This window comes from Fulmarus glacialis, unplaced genomic scaffold, assembly GCF_000690835.1.
Source record: "Fulmarus glacialis isolate BGI_N327 unplaced genomic scaffold, ASM69083v1 scaffold13973, whole genome shotgun sequence".
NCBI classification, from domain to species: Eukaryota; Metazoa; Chordata; class Aves; order Procellariiformes; family Procellariidae; genus Fulmarus; species Fulmarus glacialis.
Window position 1 is genome coordinate 14,499 of NW_009205006.1, and position 23,563 is coordinate 38,061.

At 43.4% G+C, this 23,563-nt stretch overlaps 1 protein-coding gene across 1 annotated transcript in view; it reads right to left on the bottom strand.

Moving 5' to 3' along the window:
* Positions 1-18,700, bottom strand: part of NARS2 (asparaginyl-tRNA synthetase 2, mitochondrial (putative)) — a gene marked incomplete at both ends in the record, with an annotated part of 28,641 nt that extends 9,941 nt beyond the window's left edge. The window contains 2 exons of the mRNA XM_009575223.1: positions 4,807-4,939; positions 18,600-18,700. Coding sequence (XP_009573518.1) covers positions 4,807-4,939; positions 18,600-18,700 — 234 coding nt within the window. The remainder of the gene's footprint in view (positions 1-4,806; positions 4,940-18,599) is intronic.
* Positions 18,701-23,563: the final 4,863 nt, after the last annotated feature.

The following is a 23,563-nucleotide window of genomic DNA, read 5'->3' on the forward strand; positions in this document are numbered from 1 at the left end:
ACCACAGTCAGCTTTGAACTTTCTTCAAAGTAGCTAGAAAAAGGCTTATGCAAATGAAATTAGAAAACTTCTTGGCAATTCATCTGGTTTCACCAGGCAGAGACGAAGGGATTTTACATTAAGCTTCCTCTTTCTAGAAAATGAAAGTATCATCTGGTTTCAGAAAAGCATGTTGTTTAATTAGCACTTTTTTCCCTCACTGTGCGATAAAGTAACAATTAGGTTCCCACAGCATTCAACATAAGCAGCTTCCTCTTGTGGAAAAAAGATGTGGGTGGTATGGGAAAAACAATCTGAGAAATATTTCCAGGTTTGAGACTGAGCTTTTATCCTGGCAAAAAAGACAGACACGTGGGTCATGCATTGGCCTACTCGCTGCTCTTATTTACGCCAAATGTGTACTAGGCACGAACAGTGGAGGGAAAAAAAGAAAAGGGGAGAAAAAAAAAGGTTATGGCTTTAAGCAGATAGTATAATGACGGACTAGAAAGTAGCCTATATGAAAATGAGTGGAGAAGCACAACTACTGGCTTGCCGGTTTGAGGGAATGCTTGAGCTGGAGATATAGGCGAAGTGATTTGTTTGAATGTATCCTGTAAGAAACATGTTTGATAGGAGATGGGAATCACAGCAAGTAGCTCATCTCAGAGGTGGGACTCTTGGTGTCCAAAAGCCCATTAATTTTGCTGCTTCATAATGGAAATGTAGAAATGGTGCTGGTAGGAGGGCAGTCGAGGAGGACAGTTATAAAAGTTTTCCCTTCTCCTTCACACCTCCCAGCCTTTATCTCTTGATTTTCACCTTTCAAAGAAGTTCAGCAGTATCAATCCTGGCCTTCCCCAATGTTGCTGTGGAACTGAACGGTTAACTCTCCGATTATTAGGAGCAGCTCCCAACCGTATTGTTTAATTTTACCTGGATCTTTTGATACAGCAACTTCTTCCCAAATAAAATTATGACCTGAGTTGAAACAGAGGAAATCATCAACAAAACAGTGGCAAATGTCAGCAGCAGCAATTGGAGGTGCTGTGCACTGCAAGAAGGGTTCAAATCATCATCTTTGTTACATCACTTCCAGAAAAATCACAAGAACTGCCAGTAGGATTTTTGTTTATGCATTTACTTGGGGCATGCATATGGATGCAGTGTAGATCACAGGGTATTTACATATGAAACATTCACCAAGTGGACCATTACTTTTTGCCTTCATGCTTGCTCACACACACACCGTACGTGTGTGTACATATACACACATAGAGCGGAGATTCACGTCTGATCTTAGTCGTAAAGTCTCCTCTCTCAGCTATATAACCAACTCAGGTTGAGTTATAGCTCAGGACCCACTCTGGAGAGATGCTATTGTTATGAAAGAAAGGAGACTCTTGTCTGCCAGATCACTGCTTCACTGACCATCAAAGCTGAACAATAAACGCTGATGGAAGTTAGGAAACAGAAAGAGCCTCAGCTATGGCAGCTGGATGTCACTTTAGAGAAGGAACCTATAGCCCTGCAGATACCCCAATGTCCCTAAAGAGTGCTGCGCAAGACACTGGAACAAACCCTTCAAATGTGATTACCAGTGTTTCTTCCCTTGAGATTACAGTCAGATTTGCCCAACTGCCTTGGCACTGAAGACAGAAAGTACTCCGAGTGCAAACTGTTCTGGAAATCAAACCACACCCACATTTCAGATCCAAGGTCCCTGAAACTGGCACCCAAAATCAGTGCTTCTGTTGATTTCATTTCATGCCTGAATTCCTTTCTGTAAAACAGAGGTAATAATGCTCCGTGTCACTGGGCTGTAATGACAGCAAACTAATTTTGATGAAGTACATAACCAGTGGAAGACAATACTTCTGCCCTCAGGACAGCGCTCAAATACTGTGTGTTAAATTGTATTCTCCATCTTAAAGAGATGTATTCTCCATCTCTCAAAGAGACAGTGGTGCTAGGATGTGATCTTGTTAAGGAAGACTAACACTATGCATAAATTCCCAAAAATGCCCTCAGGAAAACTTCCTTCTGGCATTTCCTAACTTCACAGCCTAAATAATGGGTTTTTTAAACATGGTTTTGTATGTGCGCTTGATGAAATTCAATAATGACTGCATCATATGGCCTCTTTGAGACCCCATTAGTGTCATGAGTGAAGTGGGATCCTTTAAATCCACTGCACTGCCAAGCAAGTGGAACAAAAAATAGAAGATAATGACCTACAAATACGGCTACATGACAGCACTGAAGGGAGAGCGTGGCAGCAGGCATCTCAGAGGACAGATGAGACTGGAGTCCTTGGACCTCCAATTCAGGGACTGGAGGGGCGATGGCTCTAGTGAGTCCAGACACTTCCATACAAATTGGACCCCTTCCACTGTCTTACCTGACGTTCTTCTAACTCCCTCTCTTTCTCATCTAGTTTGGAGCAAGAGTGCCTTGGGGCAACTTAACTTCTTGACTAGACTCTTCTGGAAAGAGGCCACAGAGGCCTCTCCTTGGATACACTTACATACACCCTGTACGCTAAAGTAGTACACTAGCAGTACACTAAATACTATCACCCAGCCACGCAGAGTAGAGTACTGCACTGAGCACATGGGACTTTCCACAGAAAGTATTGTGAAACCAGTATTGTGAGAGTTTAAGGTTCTTTGTAGCACTAAAACATGTTTTGGCACAGAAAAGAAATTTAGATTGCATGATCAAGACGCATGAGACTTCACAAGAACTGTGCTACTGATTTAGGAATAACTGAGCATTACTCTGTGCAATTACAGTGGGGAAAAAAGGCTGTTGCTTTAAGATTTCAGGCCCTTTGCTCCCAAATACATGTAACTTTGTTATTAAATCTTTTTCCTTTTATTTTGTCAGGAAAGCTAAGCTTCTTTTGGAGTTTGGCTGAGAGAAAGATCTCAAGCCTACATCTTTGTAGCAAGGGTGTATTAGCAAACACTTGAATATGTCCCTGAAGAAGCTGAGCATTACCAGCACACTAACTTGCTCAAGTTAGAGGTATTCAGTCCAAATGCTGAATACCAATTTTAAAAATAAATTTTAAACAATCCAGTTCTTTATGTGAGGACAAAGTTCAGATGCTAACCCTGGCCAAAAGCCCCCAAGGCTTTCAACTGAGCGTTTTGCACCGAACAAAGAACTTGCAGATGACGACAAACAGACAAAATGCCCAATGGACAGATACATGAGAGAACACTGAATTTAGGTCAGTTATGCGGGGAAAAAGAAACTTAACTTCGGCTTTAGAGCAGCTGTCAGGCTTTGGTTGTGGTTTTTTTTGGGGGGGGGAGTTGGGGGGTGTTCTGTTTTGTTTTTTTTTAAAAGAAAGATTGCCCAAGAATTTAAAAATAAACAAAATGGGAACTCCACTTCTGCAAACAAGAACATCACAAAAGTAAGCATGTTGCAATGTAGACTCGCTGTGAGGAACGCAAAACGATGGCTGCTAGGAGACTTTAAAAAGATGCTTGTCAAAGACTTTGGGACAGAGGGAAGAAGTGAAAGAGGAGAGCACAAGCTGAGACTTCACAAGATGTTTAGCAACAACAAAAGCCAAGCCAAGGGGGGAAGTTCCTCCTTTCCCAACAAATAAAAGCACTATACATTGCAGAACAGTTCTCAGATCTAATTCTCTGAATTGTCTGAACTGGCTGTCTGTACTTCAAAAGCCAAGGAATTAGGGTTCTCAGCACAAGAGTACAGATATGTTCATGCTGTGTTCAAGGGCTCAAACACCACTTAACAGAAGACCCTGCTTATTATACTAGATAAAAGCAGTGAAGAGTTCAATCAGCTCCTGATTACCTAGAGAAACAGGGGGCTCAGGAAGTAAGGCATAAACATATACATATGCTATGTTCTAAGAATACACAAAGTTGTTCTGGAGAAAAGGAGAGAAAAGAAAGAGCAGGATGCTATTAATGATGGAGCACAGAGATTCCCAACAGATCAGTCCACACAGCCCAGTGCCATCCAGACATCCAATACACAGAAGCAGCACACACAAAAGAGAGTATGTCAGCTCTGCTGTCAGGCCCTACTGACTCAGCAGACTGTATATGATCCAGGCTGAAGAAACCACCACCTGGATGTTATTTTATACATCTGTAGCCAGTGCCTCGGGTCTTTTTCTTTTTAAGGCTATTTCTCCAACAGCTTTCCAAGGAACTTATCTGATATATGAATGCCTGTGTGGATGTTTACTCGCAAGTCCTACTGGGCTTAAGCTGGCTCATGCTGAGAGTAGTAAGATGCATTAGCATCCATCAGGTGGTTAAATTCAAGCGAGAGGTCAATCCTGAAAAATCAAAAGCTAGCTGACTAAGGATTTCAGTCTTCTGCTAAAGCCACAGTGAGTAGTGTATGCCAGGATCTGTTGTTTCTACTTGAGATTTCAGTGCAGGTTTCAAGGAGCTCTTTACAGAGCACACCAAAGGACACACTGCAAAAATACTGCTCAGATTCACTAGAGAGATGCTGAAGGTTTTGAAGGGGAGAGTGCCACTTTCATTAGCACCAATCAAGCATATTTACACATTTCCTGGCAATACAGCAACTGTGCACCCTCCCATTCAGATGGGGGCTGTGTTCGCACCTATTATCTTCCCTTCCAAATCCCCTCTGTGGCCTTACCTCTGCTGAGCAAACCTTGATCCTTGGGAAGTCCCTGTGCAACCTCTACCTGGCTCACACAGGGTGAGAGGAGCTGCAACCTCAGTTGAGGGCAGGGAGCACAGCTCAGGGAGGAGGAGGAAGTTCTGGCACCAGTCCCACATAGACATTTGGAGTACCCACCTGCATGATGTCTTGGAGGCTTTCGGTGAAGGACAGCTCAGCCTCCACCATATAGAACTCCGCCAGGTGCCGGCGACTCTGCGAGTTTTCCGCTCGAAACGTTGGGCCGAAGGTGAACACGTGGGTAAAAGCCCTGCAGGGCAACAAGAAACAGGTAGGTCAGGCCCAGCACACAAGCGAGTCTGTTATATTGAAAGCCCCATCCACAAGCTCACTTTTCTCCCAGGACCTAGAAGCACTCATGTTTCCATTTCATCTTTAACTAGTTTAATGGCACTGTTGGGTATGCTGCTATTACAGTGCTTCAGCCAGGCATTAAGAGGGGTTATTCACACCTCTCCGTGACTCAGCGAGGTTACACAAACCCTATTCAGCTTTCACTGAACACCATTCATGCTCAGGACACTTTTTGCAGCTGTGTGGCAATTAAAAAAAAAAAGACATTCTGCAGAACCAGATCACTGGAGAAGCACCCAAACACCGCTCCCCTCGTCCACATCCCTTCACGTTTGTTTGGCTGCAAGGTCTGACCTTTATGGGTGCTGTGACACCCCAGAGACTAACAGAGCAGAGACGGTCCTGCTGCTGGAGTTGCTGGGCTGGCGAAAGCACTGCGAGGGGGCTGGTGAAGCCCAGCAGGATGGATGGACAGTGTACAGCTTGCAGTCCCCCTCTAGTGGCAAGACCAAAGTTTATCGAGATAATGAACTGGGCTCCTTCCACACAGCTAAAAACGGTTCAGCTAAAAGGGGTCCCCACTGCAGGGAACACACCTGGAATATCATTTTATGCTGAAGCTTCCTATTATGAAGCTGTTTCTCCAGCAGCCTTCTGGGCAGTCTATTTAAATACATCCTCTCTTGTTCTGCAGTCACATCATGCTGTGTTACACAGGATACAAAAGCCTTCTTGATTCTCCGCTTCCTTTGTAAGAAACCTTCCTATCAAACAGCAACACACCTTTAAAAGTTTTATTTTTACCGTGGGGAAGCTGCACTCCAAGCGATACCTTTTACACTGTGAGCTACGAGCACTTGGGCTCCTGGACATCCTCAAGCCAGCAAGAGCTTCCCAAACAGATGCCATGATAGCTGTGTTTCCTCCCATGCTGCATGGGAAGCAAACCACGATCGGGGAGAGAGCAAGCTGCTACAGAAAAACCATGGACTGGGCAGCTGCTATCTTTAACTTGACATTATTTTTAGCTGTAGACAGCGTGTAGGAGAAAAAGAACCTGATCAGTAGAGATTAAGCACAGTTTAACACTCATGAAAGGATGCGTGCTAATTGCTGGGGTTGGCATTTGACTTGCATCTTGCTCTGCAAGCTTTCAACTTAAAGAGGATGTTCGCTCAAGTTTCTGCACAGACTAATTTTGTTAAACTGAAGTTTAAATAAATGCTACAAAAAGCAGCGTTTCTCCTTTGCCCCTTACAGAGGCATCTGCACGGCAAATAAAGGAACACACACATTCTGCTTCACTCATCTGTTCCTTCATGCCACATGACGGTTAAAAGGTTATGATCCAAAGAAACAGCACTTTCTTTTTCCTGGAGTTGCAAGTAGTAAGCACACCAGAAGAAAGTTCCAGGTCAAGACTCTGAATACATAGCCTGCCTGTAAGTTTCTTTTCCCCACTGGCTCTGCTTTCCCCGCTCCAACAAATACACTTTCTGTCTCTACTTTGCTCCCGTACCTGCACTCTCTCATACATGACCACAGCATCTACGATGCTAACCAGATTTTGCAGCAAACATCTTTCCTCACACACCATTTTCAGCATGCCTCTTTTCCCTCTGCTGCCTTTCTCGCTTGCTGTGGTATTACTGTAAACTTCTGCCGTCACTTGATCATCCTGCTTCAAACTCCCCTTTGCTATAGTGTCTATAAAACCTCAGCAATGTTTAGATAAGTGATGTACCAAGACTATTACTCACTGCACAGGTCAGTATTATCTCATCAGTTCCTTGTGCTCCCCCATCTGCAGCCATCTGTTGTCTTGGGTTATAGAGAAACATGTTCTTCCTCACAAGGCCTTTTTGGTTTTTTTTTTCCCCATGTTCCTACAGCACCTGGCACAACAAGGTCTTGGATCCAAAGCTTAAGAGCCTCAACTGCTATAGCAATACAAACAACAAATGTGAAACAATGACTCACTCAGTTAAAATTGTTCAATGTTTAAGGCAGAACTGGTGAAAAACTTTTGCTTGCCAGGCCATGGAGGTTGGCCTGCAGTGGGAAACAGGAGATGTAAGTTCTTGTGCTACCTGTGCCCATGTTTCATGCTTTTGCTAAAATACTTCAATCTGGGGCTCTTCAGTTAAAGAAAGAATTTTCCCTAAACAAATCAGTGTAGTCACAAGTTCAGATTGTGACTGGGCCGGGACTGGACACAAGACAAAAATATTTTGAAAAGCTTACAATTGCTGAAGTACCCACCCAGGACTGCTGGGTTTGATTTGCAGGTCTCTACTTTCTCCCTGGCATGACATCTTCAAAAAGTAACACTTAAAACTAAAGTGTGATACCAGCTGGCTAGCAGGAGATCCTGTCCCACAGAGCAGCAGTCTGGCTTCAGTGAAACACACATTTCTCAGCTGCTGTCCAGACACAGGCGCTGACACTTCACTTAGTGAAGGTTACTGTGGCAGATGACAGTCTCCTGCAATGCAGGCTACTACGAGCACTTTGAACTGTACTTTTTTCCTACTGAATAGCAGCTCAAGCATAATGACCAGATACTTATCTTCCAAGGGGCTCACTGGCTGCAAGATACCTAAAAATAATTTGGAAAAAAAAAAAAAAAAAAAAAAAATCCTTATTAATCCAAGATGTCAACTGTGGTCAAACACTTCACAGTCACAGACCGATTTTGTGCTGCAAGAATAAAGCCTCTCTGTGCCTGAGACGGAGCTTTTGGGGAGGACAAGTGCAGAACAACTCCCACAGGAACTGATTTCAGTCTTTTCTCAGCTCTAGGCATCCTGCTGGGACCAATCTTCTCTAACTTGTAGACTGAGCACCACCTACGTTTACAAAACAAACCATTAGCACTGCAACTTCACGGACTATCCCAAGGTGCTCAACAACAGCAGGGGTAAGGGCTTTGTGATAGCCTGTCGAGACACTCACTGTGTAGCGCTGAATTTGCCTGCCTGCCCCTTGGAAGAAGGGGGGGGTGGGGGCGGTGGGGAACCAAAATAAATCCACATCTGCAGGGCAGAGAGGAATCATTCATTTCTCAGGCTAATTGTAAAGGGAAAAGATAGATACAAATAACTGTGAGAACTTCACCACAATCCTGGGACCCTGGCAAAGGGAAACTAGCCAGATGTCATGCTGGCAAAGCGATCAAAGGAGCGCAGTAAATGCAAGTCATCTGGTAATGGCAACGCAGCACTGACCAGCGGCCTGGACATAACAGAGAAACACAGCTAAAAATACATATAGTCACTGTTACCAACTCCAAGCATGAACAATTATTTTTTATCTAGACATTCATATACTGTTTACTGTGCTCTGCCATTCAAGACATTAAGCAAATGCACGCTACACAAATCTGACCTTTATTTGTACTTCATCTGCTATTAAAAACCGTATCTGTGATTTAATACACTGCTGTATCACACTGAGCATGTATAAATATATTCGAAAAGAGGGATGGGAGCTGACTCCGCTCCAATTTCATGGTACCCAGGGCAAAACCAGTCATTTTGTTCTGTGTGCATTCAGCACCTAGCACAATGGAGCCTCAGTCCAGGGCTGTGACTCCTATGCTCTACGATGCAAATAATCAATCATTTAACATTCCCAGACCTCTGCAAGACTTCCAGCATTTAAAAATAACTTCAAAATTCTGCCTAAGTCTCCAAAAGTGCCTAGGTCAGCTGGGGCTGTGGGCACTCATGAGTCTTTCAAAAAAAAAAAAAAAAAAAAAAATCCGTAGTGCTAATTCCTCATCTCCAACAAAAGCACACACACAGGAGGGGAAAAAAAAAGCAAGCCCAATAATCTGTCGAGCCCTTTTCCTTAGCCATTACAGGCAGAGCAGTAATGTCTGTAATGCTGTCCTTGTACGTGCTACCAAAGAACACAAGAGAGGCTTTGAAACGAGTCCCTTTGCAGTTAGCTTCACCCAGATCAGAGCTCTGGACAGCAAGCCTGAGTGCATTTATGCAGTTCACAGGCGCTGCCGGGGTCGACACCAGAAGAAGGCACAGAGCTGCTTAATTAATTGCTCCCTTTCTGGGACCGTATTTTGCTCTGCCTGGTCCTCTGGGAAAATCTGAGAGCTTAACGTGGAGGCCAAGAGAATACCCACAGCGCTCCCTCCGACACACTGAAACGCTGCAAAAGCCAGGGTCCCATCCTGCAAAACGCTGAGCTTGCTTGCCCCAGCCCAGCGAAGGGCTTAGCCACCTTCTAGGTACAGGCTCACAAGAGTCCCTTTGGACGCCAACAGCAGCTCTTGGATGCGTTGCTGGAGCACAGCCGTCCTCCGCACGGACGATCGCTTGGTGGAGACTCGTTCTTGCACAGGCTGCATTTGTGATCTCCACCCTACGAACACCCAGGAAGGGAGAAACTTTCCCCTTTTCACCCTTATTTTAGACGCTTCTAAAACCCTCTTCAGAAGCAGCTACCTCTCCCCCTTTGAGAGCTTTGCGCCACGCAGAATGAAAGCTCATTTCATTTGAACTCATTGACAATTCATTATTGAGGCGTGATAGAAACCAATAGAGAAGTATAAAGTATCTGTGCCCAAAGCTGCTTAAAATCATCTTTTTAATTAAACTCATGCAATGTTTGTAGGCCTGAGCATCTCTGCCTTACTGACAGTTTTTACACTGCAATCCAAATATAATTAATTGTGCCGATGGTTCCCAAGCCAGGAATGGATTGTGCTCCTTTTCTGAGCCAGGACACCATGCTACTACCGGGGTAATAAAGACTTATTTGTGCTGTCGAACCAAGCGGATATAACTCCGAGCAAGACTATTAATCGAGAAGATGCAATCCCTGCACAGTCAGCTTACAGCCCATGCCAAGGTCACACTACACGGTAGTGACACAGCTGGAGGCAGAAGCTGGTTGTTGTGACTCAGGGCTAAGCACTAAACCACACCAGTACACACAGCTATTCATTTGCACCGTGCCCTCGTTCTCACCCCCAAATACTACACGTGTCTGCATAAACACAAATACAGTGATTACTCTGACAAGGTGAAGAGTTAAGCTGGAAGGTGATTTGTGCCAAATCTTACCTTTGGCCATGCTAAATGAACATAACATGTGACCCTTCAACGCAGTATGTTCCGCTCCTCCCAAAATCTAGATTGCAAGAAAATCTAGAAACAATAGCTTCTAACCCGAGGACAAAACAACACATGATGTCAGCAGAGGAGGAAAGGAGAGCAAGGTGACCCTAAAGTCCCGGAGCTTAGCTTTGTCAGCCACACTGTCCCTTCCCTTAGGAAGGGAAGAAATTAATAAAGCGAGTCATCCAATTTAATTCCACTCTGTTCCGGCATGACCATATTCATTTTGAGGATGGAGGACCTGTCTGCTCCATCGAAACAAGCAGACGACTTTGCTCAGCTGCCAGGAGACACCAGTTGGCTGCAGCGCTTGACCCAAGCGTGACTGGGATTGTTCAGGGATGCTGAAATTTGTATGTTGAAAGATGTTCTGGCCCGATGTAAGAAACCACACGGACAGAGACAACCATTCAAATATACCAATCCAATGCCTCCAGGGCCTAGTTTTTAGAGGAGCTGGAAACCAGGGTTCCTAATGATGTTAGCGAGGTATGGGTGCCCAGCAGTTTGGAGAAGAGGGAGAATGTTTTACATCCTTGAGCTGGGTAGACTGTGTTAAAACGAAACCTCAGAGTTGGACAGAAATACCTGGTTTTTAACCTCAATGTAAAAATAATACTCCCACTAGTATTGTTTGGTGGTTTGGATTTTGGACAATGAAAATGCACGTTTCTGTTGAAAAGGCGGCGTGGGGGGGACTTAATTTTATCCACAAAAAAAGCAGAAAAAGGAGTTTTCAAAGATTCCTCATAGAACGTGCCACTTCTGTCTGCCCTCTGAGGAAGTGCAGATGAGAAAAGCTGCATCTTGACAAGGGTTTTTATAGCAGTACGTGAGGCTTAGGCCTGGGCAGCAGAGCTGGTGTGCTGAGTGCTAAGGTTTCAATTCACGCTGCGATGAGATGGGACTGTACTTCCTTTTGTAAGCAGCCAAAAATAAATACATAAATTAAAAAAAAAAAATGCTGTCTAAGTTCCCAGACAGGGACTGGGAAGTGCCAAACTTCCCCCCCAGCCAGTCAGACTGAAGCAATGCAGCAGTTTCCCTCGCTGCAACCTCCAAAGGGCAGAGACCTACCATGCCCGCAGGGCTGCGGGCGCAGCAGCACCCTCCTGCCACGCTCCGGGACTGGCTCTCCCCCTGCCATGTCCTCCGCTCCGGCTTCAGCGGCAAGAAAAGAAGAAGATGGGACAAGGATCCTCCCCAGGTCATCCACCTCTCCTTGAAAACGATCCAGGCACACTTGAGTAATTAACAACAACGTGACACATATACCCCAATTATCTGGCAAAGCACCCCGCACTCTGTTTATTAAGCCCCACAGCACACCTAGGCACTGTATTGTTAGTTTACAGATGGCAGGAGAATAGGGGAAAATCGAGACACAAAGGAAACAGAGTTACCCAGAGCCATACAATGTCTTTGCTCCAGGCTCAAAGATCTCATCAGCTTGGGTCCTCCGCCCTTTTACGCGACACTTTTGTACTTTATTCTCAGTGGAGTCTTGTTTTGTCCTAGTTTTGATATTATTATTTCTAATTAAAGTCAATAAAACGACCAATTAGCAATGATAACTCAAGCTGGGCTGATGAAAGCCACCAGAGTAGTTATGCATTTATTCAAATAACCATTTCCCATGCCCTAGCTAACAGAGATCTTCTACAAAGGAGTGATATAAAATGTTTCAAAGATTTAGAAAAAACAGAGAGCAAAGATCTCTTTCAAAACTTAATCATCGCAGTGACTCCTACTCTAAGTCATAAAAATACATCACCAACATGGGGGGAGGAATTGTGTTAAAACTTTTCCCCTTCAGAGTGGAAAAAACACATATTCTCCAGAAACTGCATTATAACAGCTATGAAGAGCATTTTTTTTAAAAATCAATTTTTTTTCAGATGGACACTGGTTCTACGAACTCCACAAATATGAATCACAGCAAGAAACTGCATCAGTGGGTGCATTACTGCACAAAGGTAGTCATGGTTCAGGCCACATTTCAAAGTTTGGGTGTAGCTATTCTACATCTACACAGTAACTAAAATTCTACAGTAACTAAAGAAAGTAAATAACTGTACTAAAAAAAAATTTACTAAAAGCTACATTCAATGCAACACGTTCCAGCTGACTATGACATATATCTATATCCATATTCTACTTCAGTGCAATGACAGCAAACCCTTGAAGAAATTCAGGGCACACGATATTGGATTTGTGCATCCATTTTAAAGAAAGCTGTGGGAGCAAACAGGGATGGAGCTGCCTGCCTTAACAGCTCATACTGGAGCCAATTCTTGGGGCATGGACGCTTCCCGAGAAGCAGGAGCTGCAGCCTGAACACTGGGCACGTTCACACTCTCATAAGCAATCAAGTCTGCCACGGCATCGTAAAGCCACTGATGGTCAGCTGAGCTGCAGTAACAGACCGCCCGCAGGCTTCTTGCTTGCCTCACTCGTAACGTAAAACAAGTTCGCAGAAGCCACCATGAACGTGGCTACTATGGTATGGGGGAACACGCAGGCAGAGGGTCATAACAGCCCTATTGTAACTCACAAAGCCACAGTTTCTTAACCCTCTCCAGCTCTCACGGTTTTGTCTGGACACACGCATGAAGCTGAGCTGCAAGGCCCTACACAAACCTGGATGCTGGAATCTTCTGACACAGATCCTACAGCACCTACCACTGCTTCAAACAGGGATGACAAGATGTTCAGAGAAGGAAAAAGGGCCATGCAGTGGATTCAAGACAGAAACAGAATGGTTTATCTTAGCTTACTTGTGAAAGGAGGACCAAGAATTTCAGCTGATGACAACTTTCACCAGGTAAGTGTAAAACCTGTTCTTCTGTTGCTACCTGCACATGATTTTTACAGTCAGGAGACAAAATAAAGAGCACACAGTCCAAGACACTGCTGGGATTGCACTCAGCCCTTCATGCGTGGATCCCAGGGACATGGCTGAACTGCAGCTACTCTCAGCACACTCGCCATGCTTCTTGCAAGGGAATTACCTGCCTCCCCTCCCAAAAAAGTGGAGAGGGAGAAAGGACCAACAGCATACCCGTGTGGACCGTAAAGCTTCAACCAGCCAAGTGACCCTAGGCTCACTGTTGTACCTATGGAGTTCGTGTATTGAGCCTCCCAGTAATACAAAGTCATTAACAATCATTGCAGCAGCCATGAACCAGACTGAAGCATGTGGTAATTGACTAAAACCAGACATGTCAGGGTTGCTTTTTATAGCTCCAATTAAGTGTCAGCCTAATTAATGGAAGTTAGCGTGCTAATTATAAGAGTCTGCGTTGTGAGTCAAACTCAAACAAATGTTGTGCAAGAAATGTCAGAGATTTTTTTTCAGGCATCCAAGACAAATAATTATACTTATTTTTGCTAATTCTTAGCAACAGGAATTTCATACAACTGGACATCATTCCTGCAGCTGCATTCAAAAGTATTTAAAATTGTACAATGTAGAGCAAATATTTGCTTGAAGACAATGCAATCTGTTCCATCATTAGCAAGTCATTTTGGAATCAAATTTTAAGGTTGCATTTGCCAGACCGATGAAAACGAAGCCTCTTGTATGGAAGGCGGCCTCAAACACATCTCTTCTCAGCTCTGCAGTGTTTTCTTAAACACCAACCCGAAATGACAGCTCTCTCTCTCCATCTCTTCCGTGTTTTGAAAAGCAGTGAAGTACTGGCATTTTAAAAGTGAAATCAGTGTGATTTCAGTATCTTCTGAAACCAGCAGGAAATTCACCGCGTTCAGCTCTCTACAAACTCAGACAGATACAGCTAAAATGGTCTGGATGACTAAGATTTTTTTAGAGCCTCTCTGCAACCAGAAAAACCAGTTGCAGGATTGCAGAGAGTATCTGGAATAGGCAGAACAGTAGCAAAATGCGTGATTGTTTAGAAATCAAGGGGATGTGCTTGAGGAGAGGGGAGTGGGATTAATTATGTTTCAACTAAACCAAGTTTGATAGCTAGACATTAACAGGCAGATGTCAGTATGAAAGGCTGAGATTTCAAGTTAGGCAGAAAAATACAAGTCCTGGGGAGAGATGTTGAACTGAAAGTGAACTACAGAGAGAATTTACCAAGATGGTCTCGTGGATGAGGCTGGTGGAGAGGAAAATGAGAATGAAGCCAAGAATAGACTTAGGACAGAATAATTCAGGCTGCAAGGGACCTCAGGAGGTCACGGGTCCAGTCTTCTGCTCAAAGGAGGGTCAGCGAGAAGGCCAGACCAGGTTGCTCAAGGCTTTATTTAGCTGGGACTTGAAAACCTCTGAGGATGAAGAGTGCACAGTCTCTCTCAGCAATCTTTTCCAATGCTTGACTGATCTTAGTGATTTTCTTCCCCCCCTATATCCACTCAGAACTTCTCTTGTTTCAACTTATCCCCATTGTCTCTTGTCCTCCTGTCGTTCACCATTGCAAAGAGTGGGCTTTTCTTCTCGATAACCTCCTCGCAGGTCCTAGCAGGCTGCTATTAGGTTGCCCCTGAGCCTTTTACCCATTTGCAGGGAACTTCAAGAGAATGTAAGACAAAAAAGAGAGGAGAAATCTACTGAAGGTCTCATAAGAGAAAAGAAACAGAGCTAGGGAGAGCAAGGAATGAGGAGAGAACTTATTCTGCAATTTAGGGAGGGGATAGTCCCCAGAGCTTTTAGGAAAAGCAGTTTTAGTTAAGCTCATGATGCAAACAAAAGGCAGAGCAGACAGTGCCTGGGATGAAACGTGGCGCAAGGAAAATCAATGCAAAACAATGATGTAAACTATTAGCAAGAGGGGCTGAAAGGAGAAGAGCAGGTAGAGCTTGTGGGAAGTGCAAACGGGTGAAAGGAGAAAAAAAAAATATGAGTAAATACAGCCAGTGAGCTGTACTTCTTGGCAACAATTGGTTTTGGCCGTCTCCAGTATGCCTCTGAATCATCTTCAGCTGTCACAGACCCTCCAGCCTAGTTCAGGTCCCCAAAGAGGCCTTTATCCTCACCGGAGGATCACGGGGCAAGGAAATACCACAAGGACTTCACAGCAAACCAATGACATTTCAAACCAGTTATCGGGACACACACAGTCCTACAAACTTCTACCATATACATTGGTTACTGACTCATCTGAGACCGAGAACACTGAAGGGGAGAGCTATATTACTGAATAAAGACTTTTCTGGAGACCTTAAAGAGCCTATAGATTTATAGCAGCTGATAATGATTCAGACACCCTGAGTCAGTCAACCTAGATCTTGTCACTGCAAAGATGAAGTACAATGAAACGAGAAGTTGTGCAAACTAGGCCATTTGTGTCATACTGATAGACAAGATGAACTTCTCTGACCTTGCCTTCAATAACAAGCATACACAGCACAGCAGACAGTCAATAAGTGCAAGAACACCTCTCTTCGCACTCTTCCTCAAAGAAAAAGGTTAAAAACTCACAAATTATAAATGGCTCGCTGTTCTCTCCTGTAATCAGGAATAGCACCAAGCAGCCCTGCCATAAAATGGAGCTCTGAGCCCTGAACAACAGGCAGGCATGGGTATTCAGTAGTATTCAGGACTGCAGATGAACTCTCAGCAAGGACAGCAGAAAACTTAGTTCCAGACACATCTGGTAAGTCTTGTCCGTAACTCTCCTGCCCAGACTTTTCCAGCCACAGCTCGGAGGTTGCTCATGAGCTCTGTAAAGCTAAAAGCTAACTCCAAACAGACATGACTTCCTCGCTGACTTTCTGTTCCCTACTACATAAATCCCATGGACAAATTCTTCCCTGGCTCTCATACCTATCCTACTCCATCCCTGGTTTCTAATGGACTTCTGCAGGATCTGTCTCTGCACTCCCATGTCCCATAGCAAGTCACAACAGGATACGGGCCAAGACTGGATGGGGAAGGGTCTCCCAAGCATTTCTACCTTGGTCTCCTCCCACAAATTCTCAGGGACCAGTTGTTCCTGAAAGTCTTAAGACTGCAGCAAGTCAACATTTTATTTAAGCTAAAGGGATTACCTTAAATAATCTATTGAACTATTGAAGAATAGTTCCTCTTCTGGGCATGAAAAATTTAGTCTGGCTAAAACAAACGGTAAATTTCACAGGATCAAATCCAAAACACATAAATCTTTACTGTTTTGGCTGCTTTGTTTATTGGGAAGACCTAAACGTTTCTGGTTTGGGGGTAGAAGGAGTCCTACTTTTTACTGCTCTGAAAGCATCATCACAATACATTCATTTGCCAAGCAGCTCTGGTTACTATTATGCACTTACATTCTTTGATCACGTAGGAGTCCCATTCACAGAGTAAGACCAACTTGATAACCACAAATAAAACCTTCAGAGCACCTAAAGGATTTCACAGTATCTAGAGGGTTAATACTGTGATGCATCACTATGGTGCTTCTGCATCTAGAAGAGCTTGATCTATTTTTGAAGACTGAAGGGATTCGATACCACTTGAGCTGTAGGCCTCAAAAACTCAGTGTGCTTAAATAAAATGAAAATAAAAGGAGCAGGTTCACAGAACAGCTATGCCCCATTATGAAAAAACAGCTTATCTAAATTCAGATGGCACTGGATCCATTTAAAATGCCTGTAAGAACAACACGCTACTGTAAAATAGAAACATGAAGCTGTAATGTAACGTACTGCATGCTGAAGAGCATTGATTTTTTTTACCCATCCTTAGAGAACAAGGTGCACCTGAGTGATATCAATGGAAAAAACATTTAGCAGACAGGTCTTGCACTTGCCCAGTTTAGCCTTCTGCTCCATCCCAGAGCAGGCTGTGTACTATTTAAAGGGAACAGACTGATGTAGGGGAGTGAGATTGTATTTCAGGTTAATCATTACAATCCATACTTTTTCTTTGGACTTATTTGATTTGTGGAATTACGTCTTTCAATAAAGGTCACAACGCATGACAGTCAATTAAGTCTAACACGTACAAATGCATGTCATCCCATCTTCTTCCAGGGGTGCAAAAACTCCACCACCCCCACAGTTAAACAAACCTCTCCCTCATTAACTTTCCCCAGCTAATGTCTGAGATGACGCATCAGCCTTTGACTGCCAAGTGACCTGTGCTTCTGTCACAGCAGCCAGGGCACCACATGAGAAACATCTTGTCCATTGAGAACCTTTAGCTTGAGTATTTCAGGAGACCACAGCTGTCTAGGGGGTCTGAGAAGAGACACTGTCTCTCAGAGATAACAAGCCAGGCAGAAAACAGCTTTCTGAAGAAATTTATACCTTTTGATTTCTACACAAAACTGTCCCTTTGAACAATTTCACTGCAGCTATTTACCAGCAGCCAATTAAACTATGCAACAATGATTAAATAAAAACCAGCTAAACATTTATTATTTGGTTCTAAACATTGGATATGAGGCATGGACAGCAAATACTAAGACTATTAGAAAGACTCGTTAGAACCTCCACATGAAAAGGCAGATCTTCCAAGTTCACATTTTCTAAAGCTAAGGTTTTATCCCTCTCACCTTCAGGAGATTTGCACTGGACAGTAACTAATCACTTTAAAAGGGATCTTAAAGTCACTGTAAGTGCATGATGAACCCCCTTGGCAAGTGGCAAACAATTGCAGTGCTACCTGCCTGAGACCTGGTCTCTGACAGGCTTTATCAGCCATTCAGCTGGCAAGCAGTGATTTGGCTGAAGTACCACGTCTGAGGAGAACCAACATTGCAAACACTCAGAAAACTGTGCCTTCAAATAAGGGATTGTGCTGATTTGACTCCATCTGTTTAATGCATTAATTCAATTAATTTATTGGGAAAATTCAGTGTAGATGAGGACCAAACCCCCTAATCAAAGGGAAATGTCTCTCTGACAGACTGACACTTTCACCCCTAACAATCTCAGTGAAATACTAACATTAAAAGCTTAAGGATAATTTTTTTTTAATCCAAATTAACTATTTGACTGTGAACACTTTAGCGGCTAGAATGAACAAAGCATCAAGTGTGAAAGCCATGAAACAGGAGAAATGAGAATTGTCAGAAGGAGTAAACACAACAGGAAGACTGAAGGAGACAGAAAAAGGAAGCTTGGGAAAAAAGGAGAAAAAAGGAAAGGAATGTGATAGCTAAAATGAAAAAGATTTTCTTGCTGAGACATGCCAGCTGTGAACAACAACAAAAAGACACTTAAGGTACCACGATTATTAGCAACAGTCCTACAGTCATTCTCACAAAGATTACGTCCCCATCCAATATTCCCAATCCATGGCAAGCAGAAAGAGACTCCTAGTATTTAAAACTAGTTCATAGACCAGAATTAAAAAGCAGTCTAATTTTCCTCTGCCTAGGCTGGTCTCTCACACCACCATCCAGCCACTGCTGCTCAATTCGTTTCTGGCACACATGTGGCAGATATCTAGTGGATACCAAAGGGGCAAAATCACCAACTGAGAAGATCCCACAGATCAAGCCAAAAACTTCTCATTTTGCTCACCCTGCCATCACTTCTAAATGGAGCTGGCCAGAAACTGTCAGGAAGGCAGGCACATTGAAGAAATGGATCTTTTCCGCAGATTGCCTTGTCTCATCCGATGTCTGTAAGCCGAAAAAAAAGAGCAAGAAGTCAGACTATTGGTGTTTGAATAAAAAGCACAGCTCCTGGCTTATTTTCTTTCCCTTGTTTCTCTTAAGAAATTCCATGAGATTCAACCCAAAGACTGCTGAGAGAGAATCCAACAGTGTGGTAAGTCGCCATACAACGCTCCCCATCTTTGCTCTAAAACGTATTCAAGCAAAACACATTAAGAAAAAACCCCACAAGACAAAGCATCCTTGGGGGGTTCTGTTTCTAGGGGTCCGATACAAACAATGTGTCTGTGTAGTGAAAAGCCATACTTTAAGTGGGGAACACCACAGCCACTTTTAGTGCCTTATGAAGATATGGGCTGTAGGTACTGCAACAACTTGCAGAACAAGTTTGTGAACTGGGACACATACCTCCAGTGTCACCAGCAAAGCTTGGACACGTCAGTACAGAGGAAGGATATGCAGTTCTTTCAGACATTTCTCAAACTAACAGGGATTATAAATTGGATCCCCAGCAATTAATTATATCAGTTCAGTGAGCGGGAAGTCACTTGTTAAGATGACACAGCTCCATGGAGTTTGACTGTTTGCCCAAAACTTTGCAGGCAGCACAGAGTTCGTACAAAGCTAAAAGAATATGTGGCTCTTCACTTTTCACCTCTCGCCTTTGTATGAGGGTATGTCAGGAGCAATAAACATATTCACCATTTTACAAGCAAGTCTGAGAATAAGAGTGGTAGAAATGCAGATTTTCTGGAGTAGCCTCTGATTTTTGGCTCTCCGGTAAAGTAACACTTATATAGCTAAGGGCTCGTCTGCCTAGGAGTTTGGGAACAGGTGGAGAAGCCACATCCGATGTTTCTGGGAAATGCAGACATACAAAATGAAAATCCCTCTGGAACATCTGTTGAGGAACATTTTGCCCAGCAACATACAAAAGAAAGATGCCAGACCATCGACCCAGTCTCTAAACATAAGTATTGATTTTTAACTCTTTCCTACCAAGATGAACAGTGAGGGGTGGAAGGGAAGAATCTCCATCATTTGGAAGTTTGAAGCTTCATGCAGCATTGCCTTCAAAATTCAATTTCAAGTTTGATGAAAAAATGGAGAAGTATCTTCTGTGTCAGGTGCACTAACTTTTAGCAGACTTAAAACCAGCACTATTTCCTTTTCATGCACAAATGAATTTGTTTCCATTGCAAAAAGACCAACAGTAATAAGAAAAAAAAAAAAGGAATGCAATATCCTCTTAAGACTTGTTATTCAAAAAAAGCAGAACTGAAACAATATGGAGTTGGAAACATCACAGCTTACACATTATATAGGCACTGAAAAACAAACTACGTTTCATTTCAGTTTTTGTATATTTTTTTCAGGTCACCAGATATCTTAAGCATAAAAAACAACAAGTAATGGAAAATTTAGCAAGTTCAGTGTTTCATTATGAAAAACGGTCTAAAAAAATGTCCCATTAAAGTGATGGTATATTTTTGCTTTTTAATTTACAGGGACAAAAGAAAAATTAGAAGACGTTTGTGTCGAGCACTTTAAAAGTCATTTGAGCATAAGGACTGTGCTTCACCATCTCCCTGGCAGACGCCAAGCTGACCATAAGACAGCAAGGAGCCCTCATGGCAACGAAAGTCACCAGCCTCCTGGGCTGCGTTAGGCAGAGCATTGCCAGCAGGTCAAGGGAGGGGATCCCTCCCCTCTGCACTCACTGGTGACTCACCGAGATCACTGGGTGAAGCGCTCTCCTCCCCAGTGCAGGAGAGACACGGACATACTGGAGGGAATCCAGCAAAGGGCTGCAAAGATGATTAATGGAATGGAGCATCTTTCATATGAAGAGAGGCTGAGAAAGCTGGGACTGTTCAGCATGGAAGGGAATGAAGAAGGAACCAGACTCATCTCAGCTGTGCTCACTGAGAGGACAAGAGGCAACGGGCACAGATTTTAAAAAAGACACACGAAATTTCATCTGAAAACAAGAATAAGCTTTTTTATTTACCATGAGGGTGGTCAAATACTAGAACAGGTTGCCCAGAGAGGCTGTGAAGTCTCCATCTGGGGAGATACTAAAGACTCGGCAGGACAGAGTCCTGGGCAACTTGCTCTAGCTGACCCTGTTTGAGCACAGTGACATGGATTAGACGATCTCTAGAGGTCACAGTTCTGTGACTTTTAAAAAAACATGAAGATAAATGAGATTTTTGTTTCAGCATTTCCTATATTTCAATGTCATCCCTAAGCTTTGGAGGAGTCAAAGGTTCAGGAGAAAGACAAAAGAAACTTCGAAGCTAATCTGAGGTTTGGCTGATCTACATTCACTTCCAGAAGAATGCTTTCTTCTGAGATAAGTCTGAAATACCCACTTTTCAAAGTATAGTTCCTAGGAGTTATGCTAAGTGTTGCTAGCTCAGCTAAGTATGCCACTGCCTCCAGCCACCCTACTCCCCAACTTGCTTTGTCACAGGGAGGCTGCTAGGCTCAGGCTTGTTCGCCAGCCTTTGATATTCTACAACCTGACATTTTTCTCAATGAGTCGGAAGGTGTTGCTTCTGTTCTCAAAAAGCTCTGCTGCTCATCACAAAGATAAAACAGAGACTGCCGAAGACCTCAGATCACAAGGCAGTTTTATCTCTTCACAGCATCACACTAAAGAAAAGAGCAAGCTTGCCTTGCTCCACAGAGATCAATGGAAATATGACAATTTGTGGCTGTAACCCCAGGACTGCTTCCTTTGTTTCATAGGTTTTGCAGTTCTAAAAAAACCAAACAACAAAATCCAAGGATGCAGAAGCAGGCCCCTATTGTTTTCTTCAAATAAACCCAGAGTATTTGCTCAAAAACAATAAGGATATTAATAAACATTCAAACATCCACATACCACAGCCCCAGAGCCAATGGCCAGGACACTAAAGAGAAGAGCCATGTACCACTCCAGTTTCTCCTACTGCAGGCTTAGTTCAGCTACATTCCTTGTTCCACCAGTGAAAAATCCCACCTAATCCTGTAGGATGCAACTTCTAAACAACAAGAAAGAGACAGACTGGAAGCAGGAAAAGAACAGAAGAAATCAGCCATGAAATCTCAACACTTCCCCCCCAAATCCACAAACAGGATACAGCTGTCTCCAGGAGCTGGGGCTTGGTTTATTTATAATGACTTCGTGTCATTTTTCATTCTCCAAATCAGATGTAATCTCAAGGAGGCAAAGAGAAAATAGACACAACAGTAAGTGACTGGAGGAAGAGTGTGAGAAAGTCTACAGCTCAAATGGACTTATAAAAACCTGCAGCCAGTTTGAGAGGCCACTGAAAGATCCTGAGATGCGGGTCTGCATTGCGAGCAACTCCTGGATGGCTTCCAACAGAAGGTGAAGCGTGAACATAGCAATATTTAGATAAAATTTTACTCCCCCATCACCATCTGATTGCCTTGCCTCTCCATAGCTACCCACTTCCTTCCCTCATTTTGAGACACAAAGCTTGATGAACAGGTGTTGTGAGCTGCAAAATCAATCCACCTGCTACACAGAGAAAATGAAATGCCTCCCTTTTCCTTGCTGAAGGGACCCCTTTAAAGTAAAGTAAAAAAGGTTCCTCCACTTTACACATTCAAGCACAGGATCAGGCCAATGTTTTCAAGTGCCTGTGCCCCAGATTTGTGCTTAGCCTTTTAGATCAAGCTTGCTTCTTTATTATAAACAACCACAGTCACTGGTAGAAGACAAATAATAAATAGCAGGTGATGCTATCCCTTCACTGCTGACACTGAGCGAGATTGTTTTTCATGTTCATGACTAGCAAAATGAAGTGACAACATTGTAGTGCTTTTATTTCAATTAGATGGACTTTTCTCCCACTTCCCAACCCCAAAATACCTACTTGATAAAAGATTAGGGGGAATAATGTGTTTGCTTTCAAGTTCTCTCCACTCCCTAGTGGAAAACTACCCAAATTACAATGGGGAAAGAGGGAAGGGGAATCTGTATGAAACATCTTGGTGTCTCCAAGTAAACATGCTGTAAACATACTAGGATTCGACATCAACATCAAAGGCTTTTTATTCTCATTCTAAATACAGAACAACTGGATTTAGTACCTGTTTTGTCCTCCATCTCCTCAAATGTCTCATGATTTAATTTAAAATTATTCCCTTTGATGTCAGTCTTATATTAACTTTTACTTGAGGCAATTAGCTTCAGGAGAGTATAAACCGTTTGATTCCATCTTTCACTCTATGCAAGCCAAATGCGTGAAGGAATCAGAGAAGACTTGAAAAGCTCATAGAAATCACTGCTGTAGCTGTAGCCCAGACCCACAACACCATGCTGCTGAAGATTTACAGCACCACATCTTTAATCTGCACCTGCCCTCTGTGATGTCCCATTATAAACATGATTACATTTTCCTTTTTAGACAACCACTGCAAAATTCATAACTTCTAAGAAGTCCACCTTGCAATTCCAGTCCTAATTCTGATCAGCTGGACTTGCATTGGGCAATAGCAGCTGGTTCTGCTGAGACAAACATATCATAAATATGGACTGGAATTACAGGCAGAGATGAACCAGGTAGAAACAAGCAGAACCTGGGAGACCTAGAAAAGGCAAGAGCAAGCCCTCCCTCAGCTCAGTTCCAGCTTACGCTGATCCCAGCTTAGCACCTCTCTGAAGTCCCAGGCTCCCACGGACTGGCTGCCTCCCAGCCAGCGATGCATCTCTAAGGAGAAAACACCTGACAGACACTAATACTGTTGCAGTTAACTCTGATTCCCCCCAGCAGACTCCGGCCTTCCTTAGTGCTGACAAGGCTCTTTTTCAGCAGTACCAAAGGAACACCAAGTTGGGCGGGAGTGTTGATC